Raw genomic sequence first — 16,760 nt, forward strand, 5'->3', positions numbered from 1 at the left:
ATCAAGTGCTATCAAGTTACAGACTGTGACATAGGGTGAGAAGATATGCTTATATCATTCCGTATACACACAAAATTGTATGAAAATATGAAATTCTGACAATATAAGCTATACAGCTCATTCAAATATTTGTTTTTTGATAAACCATGCAGACCCTCGTTCATATTGTCATCAATATTGGATTTAACAATAAATTTTCCCCTAGGAGAGACTTCCCGCAGACCAACCAATTGGTACATAGGACACTGGATGTGCATTGAAAGGTCGCTCCGGTGTAAACAGAGCCGTGGGTCTGCGCTCCTGAGCGCTTCGTTCCCGGCAATACCATCCAATTAAATTTTTGAACACTCATTTGGTCCCGCCTTAGAAAACATACAAACCAATCAAAATCGCGCACTTCAATAAAACTTAATCCGATAGGCCAGAAATGCGGAAGTAGGACTGAGTTGGGCCAATGGGCTTTTAGGACGTAGACGCTTAGCTTATAAATGACAAGGTGACAGGCTGCTTCATCCATTCATTGACTGCCGCTGTGTGTGAGAACAGCTAATTGCGGACCCTCCTAAAGCCGTAACACACCGGTAATGTATTCGTTTATTTGCTCCCGTTCTTCTTTGACATTGAATTTTGACACATTTGTGAATGCACGTGCGTTTTGACGTTTGAAAATTCTGCGCGTGGGGATGTCAGGGAACGGTAGTGAAGCTAGCTGTCATTGCTAACGTTCGTTAGCTGGCAAGCTAGGTCGGCCATTCAACGATTAGGGTTTCAGGAATGACATTGGATCCCATTTGTGTGTTTTATGTTGCGTGTATCTGCATGACAGGCAGTGGGCTATCAGTATCTGGGAGAGTGGGACTTTGCCTGCCGCTGGGACTGCCTTTGTGCCAGTGCAAGCAGCGGGTCACGCACCGGGCGAAGCACGACCAAGCGGCTGTGACACACACTGGAACGTAAAATGTCTGACAGGCTGGGCCTACCGGGCTTTGAATCAGTCCGCCGCTGCAAGGACGCTGCTGTTGGAGACTGACTGTGCCATGTAACCACCTGTGATTTCAAGAAGGGGGTTAGGATTTTAACGAGTCGTGCACCGTGCTTGCTCCCCGGGCCCCGCATGACGGTCTGTGGGTCATTTTTGACCTTCACGTTCTGCAGGCTGGTTAGCTTAGCAACTTAGCCTAGCTCCCGTGCTGCCTTTCATCTTGCGTGGAAAGTCAGCCAGTACCTGGTATAAGCAGGGGACACAGCCATGCAAGCTATATAGAAAACGTTATTTAAAATCGCATTAGTGTTTTAATAAAATAAAATAGTCGGACTAATTGACACACACGTCCTCCGGAGCTCTGCTAATAGCAAATAGCCCAAAATGAGGAGGATGTTAAAGCCATTCATTCCGCACCATGTCTGGATATTTAGCGGTTTATCCGGTGTTTATCCGTGCAGTAATCGTTTAGATTGGATTAGCTTCTTGGCTGAACCACTTGGAAGCAGCAGACTACAGTTTCTCATCTAAATCAAGTTGTTAGTAGACTTGATCTTGGAGGACTCCAGGATTTCTCTCCTGGAACTTGACATTACCCAGAAACGGATTTTTAACTTGTGTTGATTTCAAGTGTATTTAACATGAGTGTTTGTCTGCACTTTAACACCGAGGAGTTGACCTGAGTGACTTCTATCAGCTGTCAAATCTGCAGGCAAATAAATGACAAGCAATGGCACAAGGCTGCGGTCTCCACGTTGACAGTCTAGTATATTCACTTTGTCAAGACTGCAATAAGTTATAAACCACAAGTTTGAGCTCAGTTCTGTTTTAACTTGCTATTAGATGTCTAACGTTGTTGTGATTTGTCAGCCCACACATGCACACGCATGCCTGACAGGTGCTGGCGTCTCGGTAGCATTCTCTGTACAGTTTCAGGTTTACTCATTGTGAACACGCAGCCTTTGATCAAATCTGCTCCAACAACCAGAAGTGACTTAGTGTCACGACACTGACCTGAACTCTTCTCTCTCTCTCCAGGTTCCCAACCATGTACGCCTGCGCCAAGTTCGTCACCTCTCCTGCTGTGGTACGTCAACTCTGATACTTTTGGAATGATTTCTTTGTGCCTGCTGAAACTGAACCGCCAGCTTTTCCAGTGGATTGTATTTGTCCAGTTTGAAACTTTTAGGATCTGCTGTCATGGGTGAATGACAGCCATGTTTAGTCGGTGCTCTCGCTACAGTTGCACAGTCGGTGGCATTTCAATGTCAGCTGACCCTGCAGCATGCTGGACATCTCAGTTATGGAGGCACAGTGAGGGACAAAGTTCACCATTTACATGGGAGACCTGATGTCAGGACGGTTGCTTTAGGAAACTGAGCCTTTCACACTATTTAGCAAAATTTAATGGATATTAATAAAGTCTGATTAGTAGCGACCCTAAATGGTGTGGTAAAATCTATATGGGCGTACAGTCATATAAATAGGCATGTTACTGCGTATATACCAGGCTTTACCAAGTCCTGAGGTTGGATTTTTGTCAAATTTAGTGTCTTAAAGCACTCCACCACTTGTAAGATGATATATATTTGGATCCCTACAGGCCTGTAACACACACAAATGTAATGGGAACAAAATTCACTAATGCTGTTTAGATGTGGTATTAACGTGGCTCTTTGCACGATCAGATATCACTAAACTTTGAAATAAACTGCCTCAAGGGTAAATTTACTCAAATCTCATAAACTACCCTGCTTAAATAAAATAATCTTTTGAGCAGCTTCCTGCAATACACTTACTGAGAAAGCAGCAGTTTTCTGGAAGTTAATTCTACTTTTCACCAGGTCCGTATGACAATGATATGACTTCAGACATATAAACCTAGCAACAGATTGGAAATTAAATGCATCTAATTCAGGTGATGGTGCATGTTAACTGAGCGTTATAAAACAATCACATAAGACCCTAAATACAGAGGTGAAACCATGCAGCTCTGTGTGGCTCCCCATTACGCCTGACTTCAGTTTAAATCTTGGTTCCATTATTCATTAAGAAGAAAGTCCATAATATGGAGCATTGTGGAGCTGAAGTTGATATATGCGTCTCTTGTCTGTCTCCAGCTGCGTGGGGGGTCCAGAGTCCTCGCACGGCCAGTCTCAGTCTCCCTCTTCAACAGACCTGAAGCCACAGTGGAGCAGCAGGTAAGTCCTTTCACCTTCGGTTATCTCACACCCACTTCTTTTGCCGACACATCCAACAACTTCTAGGACACGTTGTGGTCATTTGGAGCGCTACCTTGCAAAGTGCAGGATTTTGTCTATGAAATGCATCCACAAAAGGGATAAAACTCTTTTACTAGAAATGCTTACTGTCAGCAAATGAGTAGAAATAATCTCACTTTGGAAAATGGAAACATTAAACATGGCAAAATCCTGTTAAGATCGTGTTACTGTAACTTCTGAATGGCATGCACAGTGGAACTGAATCTTTACCAGTATGTTAACTGTTCAGGCAGAAGCATCAAGCTCCGAATCCCAGCTCTCGATACATCAACAGCTTCTAGAAGCTTTCATGTTTTTATAGTGGCAATATTTTCCAAGCGAGCCACCAGCACACTTAACATCCTGTATTTAGCAGCTGAGACTTTACCATAGTTATGTACCTGCTTTAACTTGAATCTATGGCAGCTGCTGTAAGTATTTTCTCAAATGGATGTAGCTGAGCACAAGTCAGTTTTGACATTTTAGGCCTCAGGTTTCATTATTTTTCTGTAATTATACCCTTAAATGCTGCTCCCTGCAGTTCAATTTTGTGCAACGTTATAGTGTCTTAACAGCTCGATTGACAATGAATTTTTATTGTAAATGTTTTGACTTGAGTCAGAATATATTTCCTAAAAGTGAAGTGAATCTTCATTTTAACGCCTTCTGTATCTCAAAGTCATAGTAAACACTTACAACTCGCAGGTTCCTGACAAATACGGTAGTAGTAGTGGCAGGCGCTGTACTTAGTCTTTTCTGTTCCTCCTTCCTCAGGCCCTGTTGCCAGTCAGCCAGTCTGCAGTCCTGACCCGCTCCTTCCAGACCAGCGCCGTCTCCCGGGACATCGACACTGCCGCCAAGTTCATTGGTGCCGGTGCTGCCACAGTGGGTGTGGCCGGATCAGGAGCTGGAATCGGAACAGTGTTCGGCAGCCTCATCATTGGCTACGCCAGGTAACGTTGTCGCGCACCGGCCGCTTGGCATCTCGACTTGCAGGTTGCGCGGTATTTTTGAGGCGATTTTCCAACTTCTGTGGACGTTTAAAGTTCTGGCTCTGCGTCAAAACGGACTGTGCCATCCAAACCCCGTCCTGATCGCTCTATAAATACGGATTTTAAACAAATCTTAAAAGGAAACGATTAATTGTCAGTTAAAATTAGACAAGCTATCAGATTCTTAATTAAATCCTTTAACACCTCTTGCTCATACTCTGGATTTGCTTTAATCCTTTGCATGTTCACTTCTGTATTCATGCCTCTAAGGGCTATTGTATGAAACGTCTAATCGCCCAGATCAGATGGATGCAACGGGTAGTCGCTTCAAGCTGCTCCGATGTTACAGGATTTCTTTCATCAGCCTGAAAATGTTGACTGTTAAAACTATCAAATTTAAAATGAAATCTGGAAATTTTAATTTCAAAACCTTTAAATCACCAGAGGAGTATGAATATCAAAGTCTCATCATGATTGTGGAGCCAGCTGAAAAATAATAACTCGGGATCCACTTGGGAGCTTTTCTTAACTGAGGAAGTAGTCCTCCACACAAAAGGACAAATGTCTGCCCAGCAACACCTATTAACTAAACTCCACCTGAGGACGGAGCCCAGCAGATGTCGTTGGAAACTTGACCATTAAGTTATTCTGTCTGAATAATCGCCAATAGAAATTATAACCTGCTTTTAAAGAGATGTACTGTAGGAAGGGAAAAAGTGTCAGACTGGAGTAGAACTACACTGTAATTTAAGAACGGAAATGACCAACATGTGCCCAGATTAAGTGTTTGTCAGTTATGGTGACGTTCCCTGTGACGTGTTTGCTCGTATACTGAATCAACCGCCTAATTGTACTTTAAATATGTCACACCCAAATGGATTACCTGGTCAAGTAGGCGCAATAAACTGAGGCTAAAGTCCTCCCCGCAGTTCAGTTCCAGTCTGTTCCCTTTGCTGCATGCTATGCCCTCTCTTTCCGTCAAGCCCCCGCCATTACATCTGAACAATTAAGAATGCAAATATTTTTTACACTCAAAACGTGACAGTGGATATAAACAGAAGAGTATCGTTCAGGAAAGCTCAGTTATTGAGGCAGACTTCAGTCGGCCTTTAACTGTCTGTAGTTTTTCCAAAGTCTTCTTCGTGTGTCCAGGACTTTTACACTCAATAGGTTGCGTTTGATTATGCCTCCCATGTGCCTCCCAGCAACAAATGACAAGGATCTGTTCAGCTTGGTCGACCAGTGAAGTGAACCGTTCAGTTCTGTGTAAATAAATGTAATTTTACTGGTGTAACAAGATGTTCTGACTCTGCTTATCAAAGGCAAACTGACCTGAAGTGAGACGGATCCTTTAACAAAATAAAACATGAGTAAAACCTAAGTGTAGTATGAAGGAGGTGGATGCAGAAGTCGAATAGCACTAAAATTAGTTCGGCCTGTTGCATACATGTGTCCATTTGTTATGGCAACATAATTTAAATGGCTGTATGTCTTGCTGTGTCCTCCACAGGAACCCCTCTCTGAAGCAGCAGCTCTTCTCCTACGCCATCCTGGGCTTTGCCCTGTCTGAGGCTATGGGTCTCTTCTGTCTGATGGTGGCGTTCCTCATCCTGTTCGCCATGTAAATCAGGAAACACGCCCACGCTTCCCCCCTTCTCCCCTTCACTTAAATCCCCTCTTTATATCCTTCCTTGCTCCCTTCTCCCTCCCTTCCGTTCGGACGGAGGGGAAGGGTCCACAGCGGGATCTCCGAACGAGGTGATAGGCCATTCCAATCAAGAAGAGAATACTAAAGGAAAAATATTTACATCTGAGGTTAACAAACCTCAAATCCTTCATTTTTATGTTCCTAAACTTATTTTTGTTTTTCTGAAGTTTTATGTAAGACCTCACTTCGGTATAAATGATCTGTCCAAAATAAATGGTTGGGATAACTAAAATGTTGTGGTGTGTTTTAATCTGTATCCCAAAGAAAGTTTGATTTTGCATCCAGTGAGGACAGTCGGATACTTTTTGTATTTCTCTTCCCATAATTGGTCCAGTTTTAGCTCTTCTTGGAAATGATCACGATACGTGTAGTATGTAGATAAGTACTGTCAAAAAATGGACCAAATTTCAATGAGTTGTAGTATCTGATTTGATTTCACCCTATAAAAATATGGAATTTAACTAACAAAAATACAGAAGGGCATATTACATATGTACACAACATTTTGCATCACACTTAAGTTGTGGGATTTATTTCACACTAATCACTCAGTTCAATGCCTATGAACTGCTGTGCTGGCAGAACATATGCAGTATGTCTATATATCTAGTTTTCTATATAGATACAGCTATAGAGATGTATATTGATCAGCCACAACATTACAACCACTAATGGAAGTAAATAACCATGTGAAAATGCAATGTTCTGCTGGAAAACTCGTGGATGTTACTTAGACATGTACCACCCACCCCATAGCAATGACACTCCTTGATTGCAGCAGCCACCCCCAGCTAGATGTGGCCTGACACACACACACACAAACACAAACACAAAAACGGTTTAGGAGCTTGAAAAAGTTTGGGATCCAGTGAATTTGTAGGCCAAGTATCTGTGGGATGCACTGGAGAAAGCCTGATCCACAGAGGCCCCTCCCCTCAACCCAAAGGCTCCCATTAACAACATTCTGTTGCCAGACACCACAGGACACCTTCAGAAGACCCATGTCCATTCTCTGATGAGTCCCAACTGTTTTGGAGGCACAAGGGAGACCTACACAATATTGGCGCCTGATCGGTGTAGAATTAAGTTTGCTGCTGGGGCAGTGCTACCGAGGTCCCAAAGATCACTTCCTCGCCGACGTCCCTTACGTACAGAGTTTGCTTAGAATCTCTGTTGCAATTGTCATGGCCATTTTGGCAAGCATTATTCTGAAACTGTTGAACCATTTCTCCTCGTTGTACTTCATATTCGTGCACCCCTGCACGTTTTAAACCCAGTAGCAGCCGCTTGCATTACATATGATTTTCAAGGTCTATTTTTTAGCATGACAGAAATTATCTAACTATTTGTTGCGGCTGTTCCAACAGTTCGGGACCGTGCTGCTGACAAAAAAGAAAACCCACAGAATTATCATATATATATTTTATTTTAATTTGATATGTCATTTGTGGAGCACCTTTTTTTGGAAATGCACTTGTAAGTACAAATAATAAAATGAAGCTATGACTGGTATTATTACGTGAAAATATTTATTTTACATCGACACATTTTTTTAATTTATTTATTTTTACACAGACTTAAATCTTATTTTTGTACACTCTGAGTAGCGTTTATTGTGACGACCACATTTAAATTGGGACTTTTATTTTGAAAGTCACGGCCGGATGTGTCGTGTTTTATTATTTCACTGCGCTTAACTGGTGAGAAATCAGATCTTGAAGTTACGATATGTTAATGCACTGGTGGGGATGTGGTCGGTGTTAAACGAAATATTCTTGACACCATTTTCTTTTAACGCAACACTTTAACAGCTGGTCAGTTGGTCCGTTAGCCGCGGAAAGGTGGGTGTTGTAATTTTGCCGAAGACTAAAGTACTTTTTGAAGGCCCGGAGGAAAACACAGTTAAGCTAACGATAAATAGCCGACCATGTCGTGGGAAGAATTGCCTTGTTTTCTGGCCTCGCCTCTCCTCTGTTTCCCTGCTCTCTGAACCGACCGGGCAACAAAACAAGCAGAGGTAACTTCGCACTCAACTGTCAATGCAGCTAACAGTCGGTGTTATAAATTAGTCAACACCGACGGGTTTACTCTAGCTTGCTAGCTTGCGAGCCATGGCGGACAGCTTCGGAGAGGAGTCCAGCGGCAGTGCCCTTGGTTTAGGCGTTACCGGACAGGGCAGCGCAGCCTCGCTGCTGCCGACTTTGACCAACTCTCTGCCGGGGGGACACCCGGCCGTCAGCGGTGCTCACTCCGGCTCCAGCCCGGGCTCCCCGCACCCCGCAGCGGCCGCGCAGAGTGGCCTAACCGCCGTGGTGGCCCCTATGTCCGCTGTCACTGCTACGCCAGTCGGTTTCGGGAACACCTTTACCCCCGGCTCCTCGCCACCTGTCGTGGCCGTGTCTCCCACCGTACACACTTCCTCGCCTCTCCCCGGTGTCGGGTTAGGGGTAGCCGGGGTGGCAGGAGCGGGCCTCCTGTCCCAAATCCACGCTACTTCCTGGGACCCGACTCTAAGTACGGACTGGGACAACGAGAAGGCTTCTCAGCAGTGCATCCTGAGGATAAAGAGGTAACGAAAACATTACACTGTTTTTAAACAAATCAATCACAGGTGTTTATTTTCAGGTAAGCTGAGGCCTAAAATATTTATGAGGTGAGTAAAATCGAAAGTGAAAGCTTTCCTTTAAGTTTGTTCCATCACTTGACACCCTCAGGAACTTGAACAGGAACTTTACCAATGAGCGGAAATTGCAAGGAACTAGAACATTTACTGTAATTTAGACAGTAATAAACAGATTACATTTTTTTTTTTCCAAATACATATTATAAGTCTGGTTTGACCTATATGTAAATAACATTTTTACACTTTTAAAAGTTGTCATGTTGCCCTCCCTAATTAGACAAGAGGGACATTTTATTAAAGGCTCAGTTCACGCAAATTACAAAACGTTTATCATGTCAGTTTGTGGTTTTGAGAAATCTGTTTCAGAGACTCTCGCTGTCATGTGACGTGGAGGAGTGGAAATTCTTTTAAACAAAACAATGGAAATCAGATTTCACTTCAGACGTTGTTTCCGTAGACCTACGTTCAGCTATGTAAATAGTCACAAAGCAGCAAGGTAAGGTTATAATTTCACAAACGCCATTTGTCTCCCTCTCTCTGTCTGTCTCTCAAGGGATATCATGTCCATCTACAAGGAGCCACCACCAGGCATGTTTGTAGTCCCTGATCCCCAAGACATGACCAAGGTAAAAAGGGCAAAGTCCAACCTGACAAAACGTTGACACCATGATCCATCTGCCGTAGTGGTGGTGATGATGATTCATAGTCCAGTATATTATCATTAGTCTTAGTATAATTGTCTATTAAGCTGCTATGCTAAGAAAAACAATGTGTAGAAGGTGTCAACATGACAAAAACAATATTTGTGTAATAAGAATGACAGTATGATGTTCAAACAAACTCTCTTGTCATTATTTTTGAACGTAGGTCGATCATCTTGTTGCATTTAACACCTTTGATCCATGCTGTAGTTGAGTGTGTGTACGCTGTCAACATTGTCAAAGGCTATTGGGGGTAACAATGAAAAATCTGATCTTCTTTATTGGCACAAATCTGAGTTACCTACATCATATTTCAAGTGTCTCAAATTAAGGATTAAATCCAGATTGGGTTTAACATGCTCAACCGTTGAGCAAATCACAAACCTGATTCTGAAGGCGGCTTCGTGCAGATCGCTGTCAACTCTAGCCCCATCCAGCAGGTGGTGGTCAAGCACTTGAAGTAAATGTTACACAAGAGCCATGAACCTATTCAGCATGGATTAACTGCATGTATGACACAAAAGTTTTGCACTCCCTTACCGTACAGATCAGCGCGTCATTGAGCTGATCAGGGTTTGGATAAGTGCTCCAACAGCTCACAATTTCCCGTCCAATACGGATAACGCTGTACTCGCAGAACTATAATTGTTGAGATCTGGGAACGCAATGCAACAACTGGAAGGAGAGTCAAGAGTCGAGCCGTCAGACCGTCCAAAAGGTTGTCAACAAAACTACAGGACGAAAGTACTCTCTCAACTCTGAAACTGACAAACAACTTTCTCAACCTACAGTTGAGAAACAAATTTCTCAACTGGTCGAGGATGAATGTTTATGCGAATGGGGAAAAGAATGAAAAGACATGATGACTGACAAATATAGAAAGATTAAAAACACAGAATCAGAGACACTTGATGTTCTCATCTGTACGTTTCTTCCTCTCAGCGAATTCTAACGGGGAGTTTGTCAGCTGTTTTCCTATGTTACCCTATGCACCGTGTCGTATCCACCTCCCAGCCTCCCTTGCTCACATCCATTAAACCCAAACCTCTTCCCACTGACTGCCTCATCCTTCAGATCCATGCCCTGATCACGGGACCTTTTGACACGCCATACGAGGGCGGCTTCTTCCTCTTCCTGTTCCGCTGCCCCCCTGACTACCCCATCCACCCACCGCGGGTCAAGCTCATCACCACCGGACACAACACCGTCCGATTCAACCCCAACTTCTACCGCAACGGCAAGGTCTGCCTCAGCATCCTGGGGTAAGTCGGTATTTATTTTTTTTTGATATGTTTATATTTGTTTGCAGAAGAAGTAGTGGAGTCATCCATTACGTGAATTTTTCCAACCTAACTCACTGGGGCACACGTAAACTGTCTCTGTAATCTGTATACAGGACATGGACCGGCCCAGCATGGAGTCCAGCCCAGAGTATCTCCTCTGTCCTCATTTCTATCCAGTCTTTGATGACAGAAAACCCCTACCACAATGAACCCGGCTTTGAACAGGTACCACCTATTTTTTGACTAATCCACTCCTTCCGAAATTAATATATATGAGCTCATAACGCATCAGCTAAAAACTGTCGCACCCTGATGGTTTGTGTGTTTATTTCTGGACTTCTGGTAAAGGGACCGGGTAAATAACTGTGTTTTGTGTGTCTCTCAGGAGCGTCACCCAGGGGACAGTAAGAATTACAACGAGTGCATCCGCCACGAAACCATGAGGGTGGCTGTGTGTGACATGCTCGAGGGCAAAGTTCCCTGTCCTGAGGCTCTGTGGTGAGACGCACAAATCACCCAGCTTACCTTTATTTTCAATTCAGTTCAATTTTTCACTCCATTCTGTTATTTTTGCCGTTTGAACTGATTGAGTGCGTGTTTTTTGTCTTAGGAGTGTGATGGAAAAGTCCTTCCTCGAGTATTACGACTTCTACGAGGGAGTCTGCAAAGAGAGGCTGCATTTGCAGGGACAGAACATGCAGGTAACAGGATGTTTTGTTTTGCGACATTAGTTTTGGAAGTACGTAGGAGGGTTAGGTAATGTGGGTGTAGAGAGCAGAGGAATAACATGCAGTGAAGGTGTTTGGAGGTTTAGGTACTTACCTTCTAACGTCAATTTAACCCACGTGTTATGGGTTCCGTTATTATTTCAATTCCGTCTTCTGTGACTAGTTTTTAATGTTCCAGTATAGTTAATGATGTTTGTACACCATAGGCGTGGTAAAATATCACATACTGTACACCGATCAGCCACGATATTGAAACCATTGACAGGAGAAGTGAACAGAATTGACCCTCTTGTGGCAATGTGCAATGTTCTGCTGGGAAACTTTTCTACCTGGCATTCGTGTGGATGTTACTTAGACATGTAGCACCCACCTAGACCAGACCAGGCACCCCCACCCCATAGCAATGACACTCCTTGATGGCAGCAGCCATCCCCAGCAGGATGCAGCCTGACACAGACACACACACACACAAAAAGCAGTTTAGGAACAACTCAAAAAAACATGAAAAACAGCACAAGGTGTTGACCTGGCCTCCAAATTCACTAGATCCCAAACTGATCAAGTATCTGTGGGATGCACTGGAACAAGACTGATCCACAGAGGCCCGTCCCCTCAACACATAGGACCCATAGTCCCCCCACTTACAACATTCTGTTACCAGACACCACAGGACACCCCCAGAAGTCCCATGTACATTCCCTGATGAGTTACAACTGTTTTCGAGGCACAAGGGAGACCTACATAATATTAGGAAGGTGGTCATAATGTTACGCCTTATTGGTGTATGCACTTTAACCAGAGTCTCCTTGTTCCACCCCAGGAACTATTTGTCACTGACACACCATGCATGCCTAGGCTCTTTCAATTCCCCCTCTCTTCCAATGTCAATGTCGCCTCTCCCCAGGATCCATTTGGCGAGAAGCGCGGTCGTTTCGACTATCAGGGCCTGCTGGCTCGCCTCGGCGCCACCCACAGGCGGATACGGGAGAAAAACCTGGCGGAGGAAGACCACAACGACGACGACTCAGACTCAGACACCAGCTCCTCTGGGACGGACCCCGACAGCCAGGGCAGCTCCCAGCCCTGACTCCCTGGACGGTGCGGGACTCAAAGCCAGACCAAGAGCTAAAGACAAAGGGACTCTTTCTTCTTATCTTTTGTTTTTTTCTTTTTCTCTTTTTTTTTTCTTTTTTTTTTTGTTTGCAGTGGAGAATCAACATCACAGAAGAGAATGTGATACCTAGGATTAAGGCTTTATGAGTCGTTTGAGTCAGGGGTTAACGATTTAACGAAGCTGCTCTTGCGGTGGCACTCGCAACGAAAAACATCACCCGCTAGTCAAATGCTGGCAAATTTGACCCATAGCGGTGCATTTATGCTCCTTTTGTAGCTGCCCAGATACATGTTGATGACATGATTGACTCCACAACTCAAGACAGCTCCCCAGACTCTGCATAGATTAGGGGATGCAGAAGGTTAGTTTCATTGCTTGGGCCTTTGAATATTTAGTAGGACAAAATAAGATTACTCCAGAAATTGTTCGATCAGCAAGCCCAAACATGTTCTATATTGTTTTCCCAAGGAAGGGTAGTGTTTTGTCACCGTGAGGAGGAGGAGGAGGAGGAGGAGGAGACCTTGGCAGGTTTGGGCAAGATGAAGGGACCTTACCCTGGGAAAGTCGAGGAGATTGGCCCGAGTTGGCCGAAGCAGTAGAAGATGAAGGTGTTGGTTGTAGCCGGCTGTCACGCAAGGCAGCCTCGTCTTCTTTGTATTCAGTGAGAAATACAAGAACAGTGGAGGGTAGTGACTGAAGTGACTGTTTGCGGAGGCTTTGCAAGTCATGTGCCTTGTCTCCTCTGGCCACGCCACGCACCTCTTTCAGACTGGACCTCATCTGCGTCTGCAGCCAGGCCACACAGAAACATCAGCACCTCTGGATTTCTGAAAACTGAATATTCTGATTCCTGTGTATTGGAAAAAAAAAAAAAAAGAAAGAAAAAGTAAAAAAGTTCTGCTTACCTTTCAGTTCAGTGCAGTTGAACTGACCGTAAATCTGTTTACCAGATAAGAAGCCGATAGACAAATGTCAGTTTCATTGACATCCACATTTATACCTTTTGTTATGCTGTTTTCTCATTGTCTTACTGAAAGTAATGGTAATTTCCAGTGTGTAGGGTGCATTGTTTATTTGTAAACCCTGCTGTTTTTTGTTTTTTTTTGGGGGGGGGGGGGTTGCCGGCTCTTGTGATTAACACGTCACGATAAAACCAAACCATCCCGTGCTTTAGCTAGATCCACCTAAGTCCAGGGGTACTAATGGAGGACAGACAAGAGGAACTCTCCGCGCTGTTCACACTGCAAGTAGCGCAGTCACTTTGCTCTCCTCTGCTCAAGCTCTCAGCTAATGGTTTCTGCGTAGTTTGATTTAATAATTAAAGATGGCTATTGCTGAATAGGTGATTTTTCTTAAGAAGAAAAAAAAAAAAAAAAAAACTAATTCAGATGATTAGTAGTCTTGGTAAGCGCATGGTTTTTACCAGCAGGTGTCAGACTTGGCACAGGCTTGAGTGTGACAAAGACGCAAGATACTGGAGAAACGACACTCAAAATCCCGTATCTATTAAAGAGTAGCTGGCTCCTGTAATTGTTCTGCGTGTTCTTTCAGGCTCTGAATAAACCCATCGAGCATGACGCCAAGAGATGGAACAAAATCCATAGCCCTCCTTCCAGCTTCGGCTGAAGTCGGTCGTCCTTCAGAGATGTGGCTTACAAAAATCAAGCATCAACATCTTGGCCTTGGTCATCGAGTGCAGGTTCATGATACTGTTTATAATACGCAACAGCTTAGCAAGGAGATACTGTTTGTAGAAACGGGCAAATATTGAAGTAAAGAACTGCAAATTTGGAAGATTATCAAGGGATTGGACTCGGGCTGCTGGAGCTCTATATTAGTTTCCTCTCAACTCTGCAAGGGAGAGCTATCTTTACAGCCAGCAGGGACAAGAGCAACGATTATAATGACCAGTCTTTGCCACTCGCGTGTTGCTGCGTCGCAGTGGAGCCGAACAAATCCGAACCTTTGAAGCAACAGTTTGACCAGTCGTTCATCTCTTTAAAAATAACATGAAACTACAGCCAGCTTCCGTTTAGCTTAGCATAAATGCTAGAAGCGGTGCACCGCTGGCACGAGTGTCAATAAGCACAATAAACAACCTTAATCTCTGTATAAACATACAGATAAGAAGTGTTTGCTGTACTATTTCCTACTCCAGGAAGTTTCTTGGTGGATTTTGTTACCTTTGGACTGAGCAAGGCTAGCCATTTCCTCATTTTCCAGTCCTTGTGCTAAGCTAAACTAACTAGATGCTGGCTGTAGCTAGGTATATTCCCCAGCATATCCAAATATAGACATTAAATTTGGTATATACTGCCCTTATCATAACCTCCAAAAAGTGTTTCAGTGCAGTGAGACAAAGGGTCTGAGAAATAACCGACTGTTGTGCTTGTTTGATTTCCTTCTTGCCTCCCCTTCTCCCCCGCAGTCTCTCCCTTTAGCTCCCTACAGTCACGTTAGCGTTGAAGAAGGGCAGCGGTTTGCTTCTGCTGGCAGCCCACTATGATCCATCGGCATCGGTCACTAATATAGGGCATTCCTTTTAATTTTCCTTTTATTACGTTATAGAATGTTTATGAGAAGCCGCTTCTAAAAAAAAATGTATGTGACTGCTGAAACGTCGACCGCGACCGCACTTTGTAAAGTGGAAAAGAAGAGATCCTATCCCTGCTTTGGTTGTCTTGTGTTGTGCTTAAAGCAGGGTTCCTCTGTGGCTCTCCAAAGCTTGGGGTCGCTGACGGAAGTGGTCGTTTCTGGGCCTTGAACATGTTGGTATTGTACAGAAGTTCTGGAAAAGTACAGAATAAAAAGTTCAGTCCTGATGTACATGACTATTTTTGGGGGGTTTGGGTTTTTGGGGTTCATATTACCCCTATTTTTTAAAACCTGAAGCAGGTTAGAGGGAAACTAAGGTTTGGTTTATACTTCCACTACAGATCTACAGAGAGCCTATTTGATTTCTATTTCACTGCGCTGCGTTTCCTCATGTACTTCATACAACGGCAAAGCCAACAGCTCACGCTGGAGTCGTAGCTAAGAAACAGTTAAATTTACTGACATCTCTGCACCTCGGAAAAGATCGAAGACGTCCGAGGAGACGGTGTTTACGACCGCTGAACTGACTGACGCAAAAGAGAATCAATTTTCACTGTTTTTGCGCTCTGTGTCGCCGTGACCTGTAGTAAAAACAAAAAAGTATTTCGACCATAACTTCACCTGCTACCAAGGTACATGGAAGAGGAAAAGAAATTGTAGAAAGGTCAAGACTCCTGCAGTACTTGTACTAAATGGAACGACTTTATTAGACCGTGACCTGTATTAAAATGTCAGTGCCATAGGGAATGGAAATGAGAGAAGCATAAATCTTTCTTAAGACACTTAATTTGATTTCCCTAACCTCGTTGGAGGCCTAAGACCTCAAACTATATGTACCGTATTAAAAGGTACGTGCAAATGTCCAAACAGCAATTGTTTACTCACAGAGCCGGAAGACATTAAACCGGCATTGTGTCTTCGGTGACTTGGCTAATATAAGTCTAGCTTCAGCTTGGTCCTCACCAACATCTGAGAAAAAACGTGGCGGCTTAATGTACCGTCATGTCTGCACTTTGCCAAACAGGTTCAGCAAAATTACTTTATCGGAAACATTTTCACTAAACAATATTGCCTGCTGTTCTAAACAAGTTTTATTAGATCTGATGAGAACTAAAAAATAACTTCTGATGCCCTCGAAACAAAACATTGAGCTTAAAGACACTAACAAGTTCCAAAAAGATTAGGTACAACCCCGTTCACGTTGCACACAGTCATGTGTTCCATTGTTAGTATAAAAATACTGACGTGCAGCTTTAAGAACGCCAAAAAAAGAAGTGTAGTGTGAAACCACTGGCAAGGAATTCAAATTGCCTGACTAAACAAAGGCAAAACAAGGACCCACTTGTTCAGACACGTATTGGTGGTCATGCTACAAAGCACCTTTGACTTATTCGACCTGCAGATTTCTATTTGTACAACACAAACTTCAGGGGCTAATGCTTCTCATAACAAATAATAGTTATATCATACATTGTCTGTGGAATAAAACACCTCAAAAGCTGCTAGTATTCTATCAGTTTTGTGGACGTTACTCATTTTTCTTAATAATTTTATTCTTGATTCATTTTATAAAGGGCCACAGTGCATCAGCGTCATTAAGGAACACCTTCAGAGGTCTTGCAAAGTTCTTGCTCCAGAGTGTTGATGCTGTTTCGGTGGTAAGTACCGAAAACGTATTAGTCTGTTTTGTTGTTTACTTCAGTTAAATGACATTTCTCCAAACTCGGCACCAAAGAGATTTGATGTCATGGGTCTAGTAGGGTGGCAAATGTT

At 43.5% G+C, this 16,760-nt stretch overlaps 2 protein-coding genes across 2 annotated transcripts; both read left to right on the forward strand.

Moving 5' to 3' along the window:
• The first annotated feature begins 490 nt into the window (after window positions 1-490).
• On the forward strand, window positions 491-6,175 carry atp5mc1 (ATP synthase membrane subunit c locus 1). Its single transcript, XM_084570725.1, has 5 exons — window positions 491-581; window positions 2,021-2,069; window positions 3,103-3,183; window positions 4,018-4,196; window positions 5,746-6,175. The coding sequence occupies exons 2-5, from the start codon at window positions 2,031-2,033 to the stop codon at window positions 5,858-5,860; spliced, it is 414 nt and encodes a 137-aa protein (XP_084426851.1). The 5' UTR covers window positions 491-581; window positions 2,021-2,030; the 3' UTR covers window positions 5,861-6,175.
• A 1,375-nt stretch (window positions 6,176-7,550) lies between these two features.
• On the forward strand, window positions 7,551-13,922 carry ube2z (ubiquitin-conjugating enzyme E2Z). The gene is made up of 7 exons (XM_084570974.1): window positions 7,551-8,512; window positions 9,120-9,192; window positions 10,342-10,529; window positions 10,664-10,775; window positions 10,936-11,048; window positions 11,161-11,251; window positions 12,183-13,922. Exons 1-7 carry the CDS (start codon window positions 8,055-8,057, stop codon window positions 12,363-12,365), a joined length of 1,218 nt encoding a protein of 405 aa, XP_084427100.1. The 5' UTR covers window positions 7,551-8,054; the 3' UTR covers window positions 12,366-13,922.
• Window positions 13,923-16,760: the final 2,838 nt, after the last annotated feature.

The sequence above is a fragment of the Chelon labrosus genome (assembly GCF_963514085.1).
Source record: "Chelon labrosus genome assembly, chromosome: 21".
NCBI lineage: Eukaryota > Metazoa > Chordata > Actinopteri > Mugiliformes > Mugilidae > Chelon > Chelon labrosus.

Bases quoted from the DNA above. Each gene is read 5' to 3' on its own strand.
- atp5mc1 (XM_084570725.1), top strand. From the start codon at position 2,031: ATGTACGCCTGCGCCAAGTTCGTCACCTCTCCTGCTGTG. The intron at 2,070-3,102 runs GTACGTCAACTC...GTCTGTCTCCAG, and splicing joins TCGTCACCTCTCCTGCTGTG to CTGCGTGGGGGGTCCAGAGT. The intron at 3,184-4,017 runs GTAAGTCCTTTC...CTCCTTCCTCAG, and splicing joins AAGCCACAGTGGAGCAGCAG to GCCCTGTTGCCAGTCAGCCA.
- ube2z (XM_084570974.1), top strand. From the start codon at position 8,055: ATGGCGGACAGCTTCGGAGAGGAGTCCAGCGGCAGTGCCCTTGGTTTA. The intron at 10,776-10,935 runs GTACCACCTATT...TGTGTCTCTCAG, and splicing joins ATGAACCCGGCTTTGAACAG to GAGCGTCACCCAGGGGACAG. The intron at 11,049-11,160 runs GTGAGACGCACA...TTTTTGTCTTAG, and splicing joins CCCTGTCCTGAGGCTCTGTG to GAGTGTGATGGAAAAGTCCT.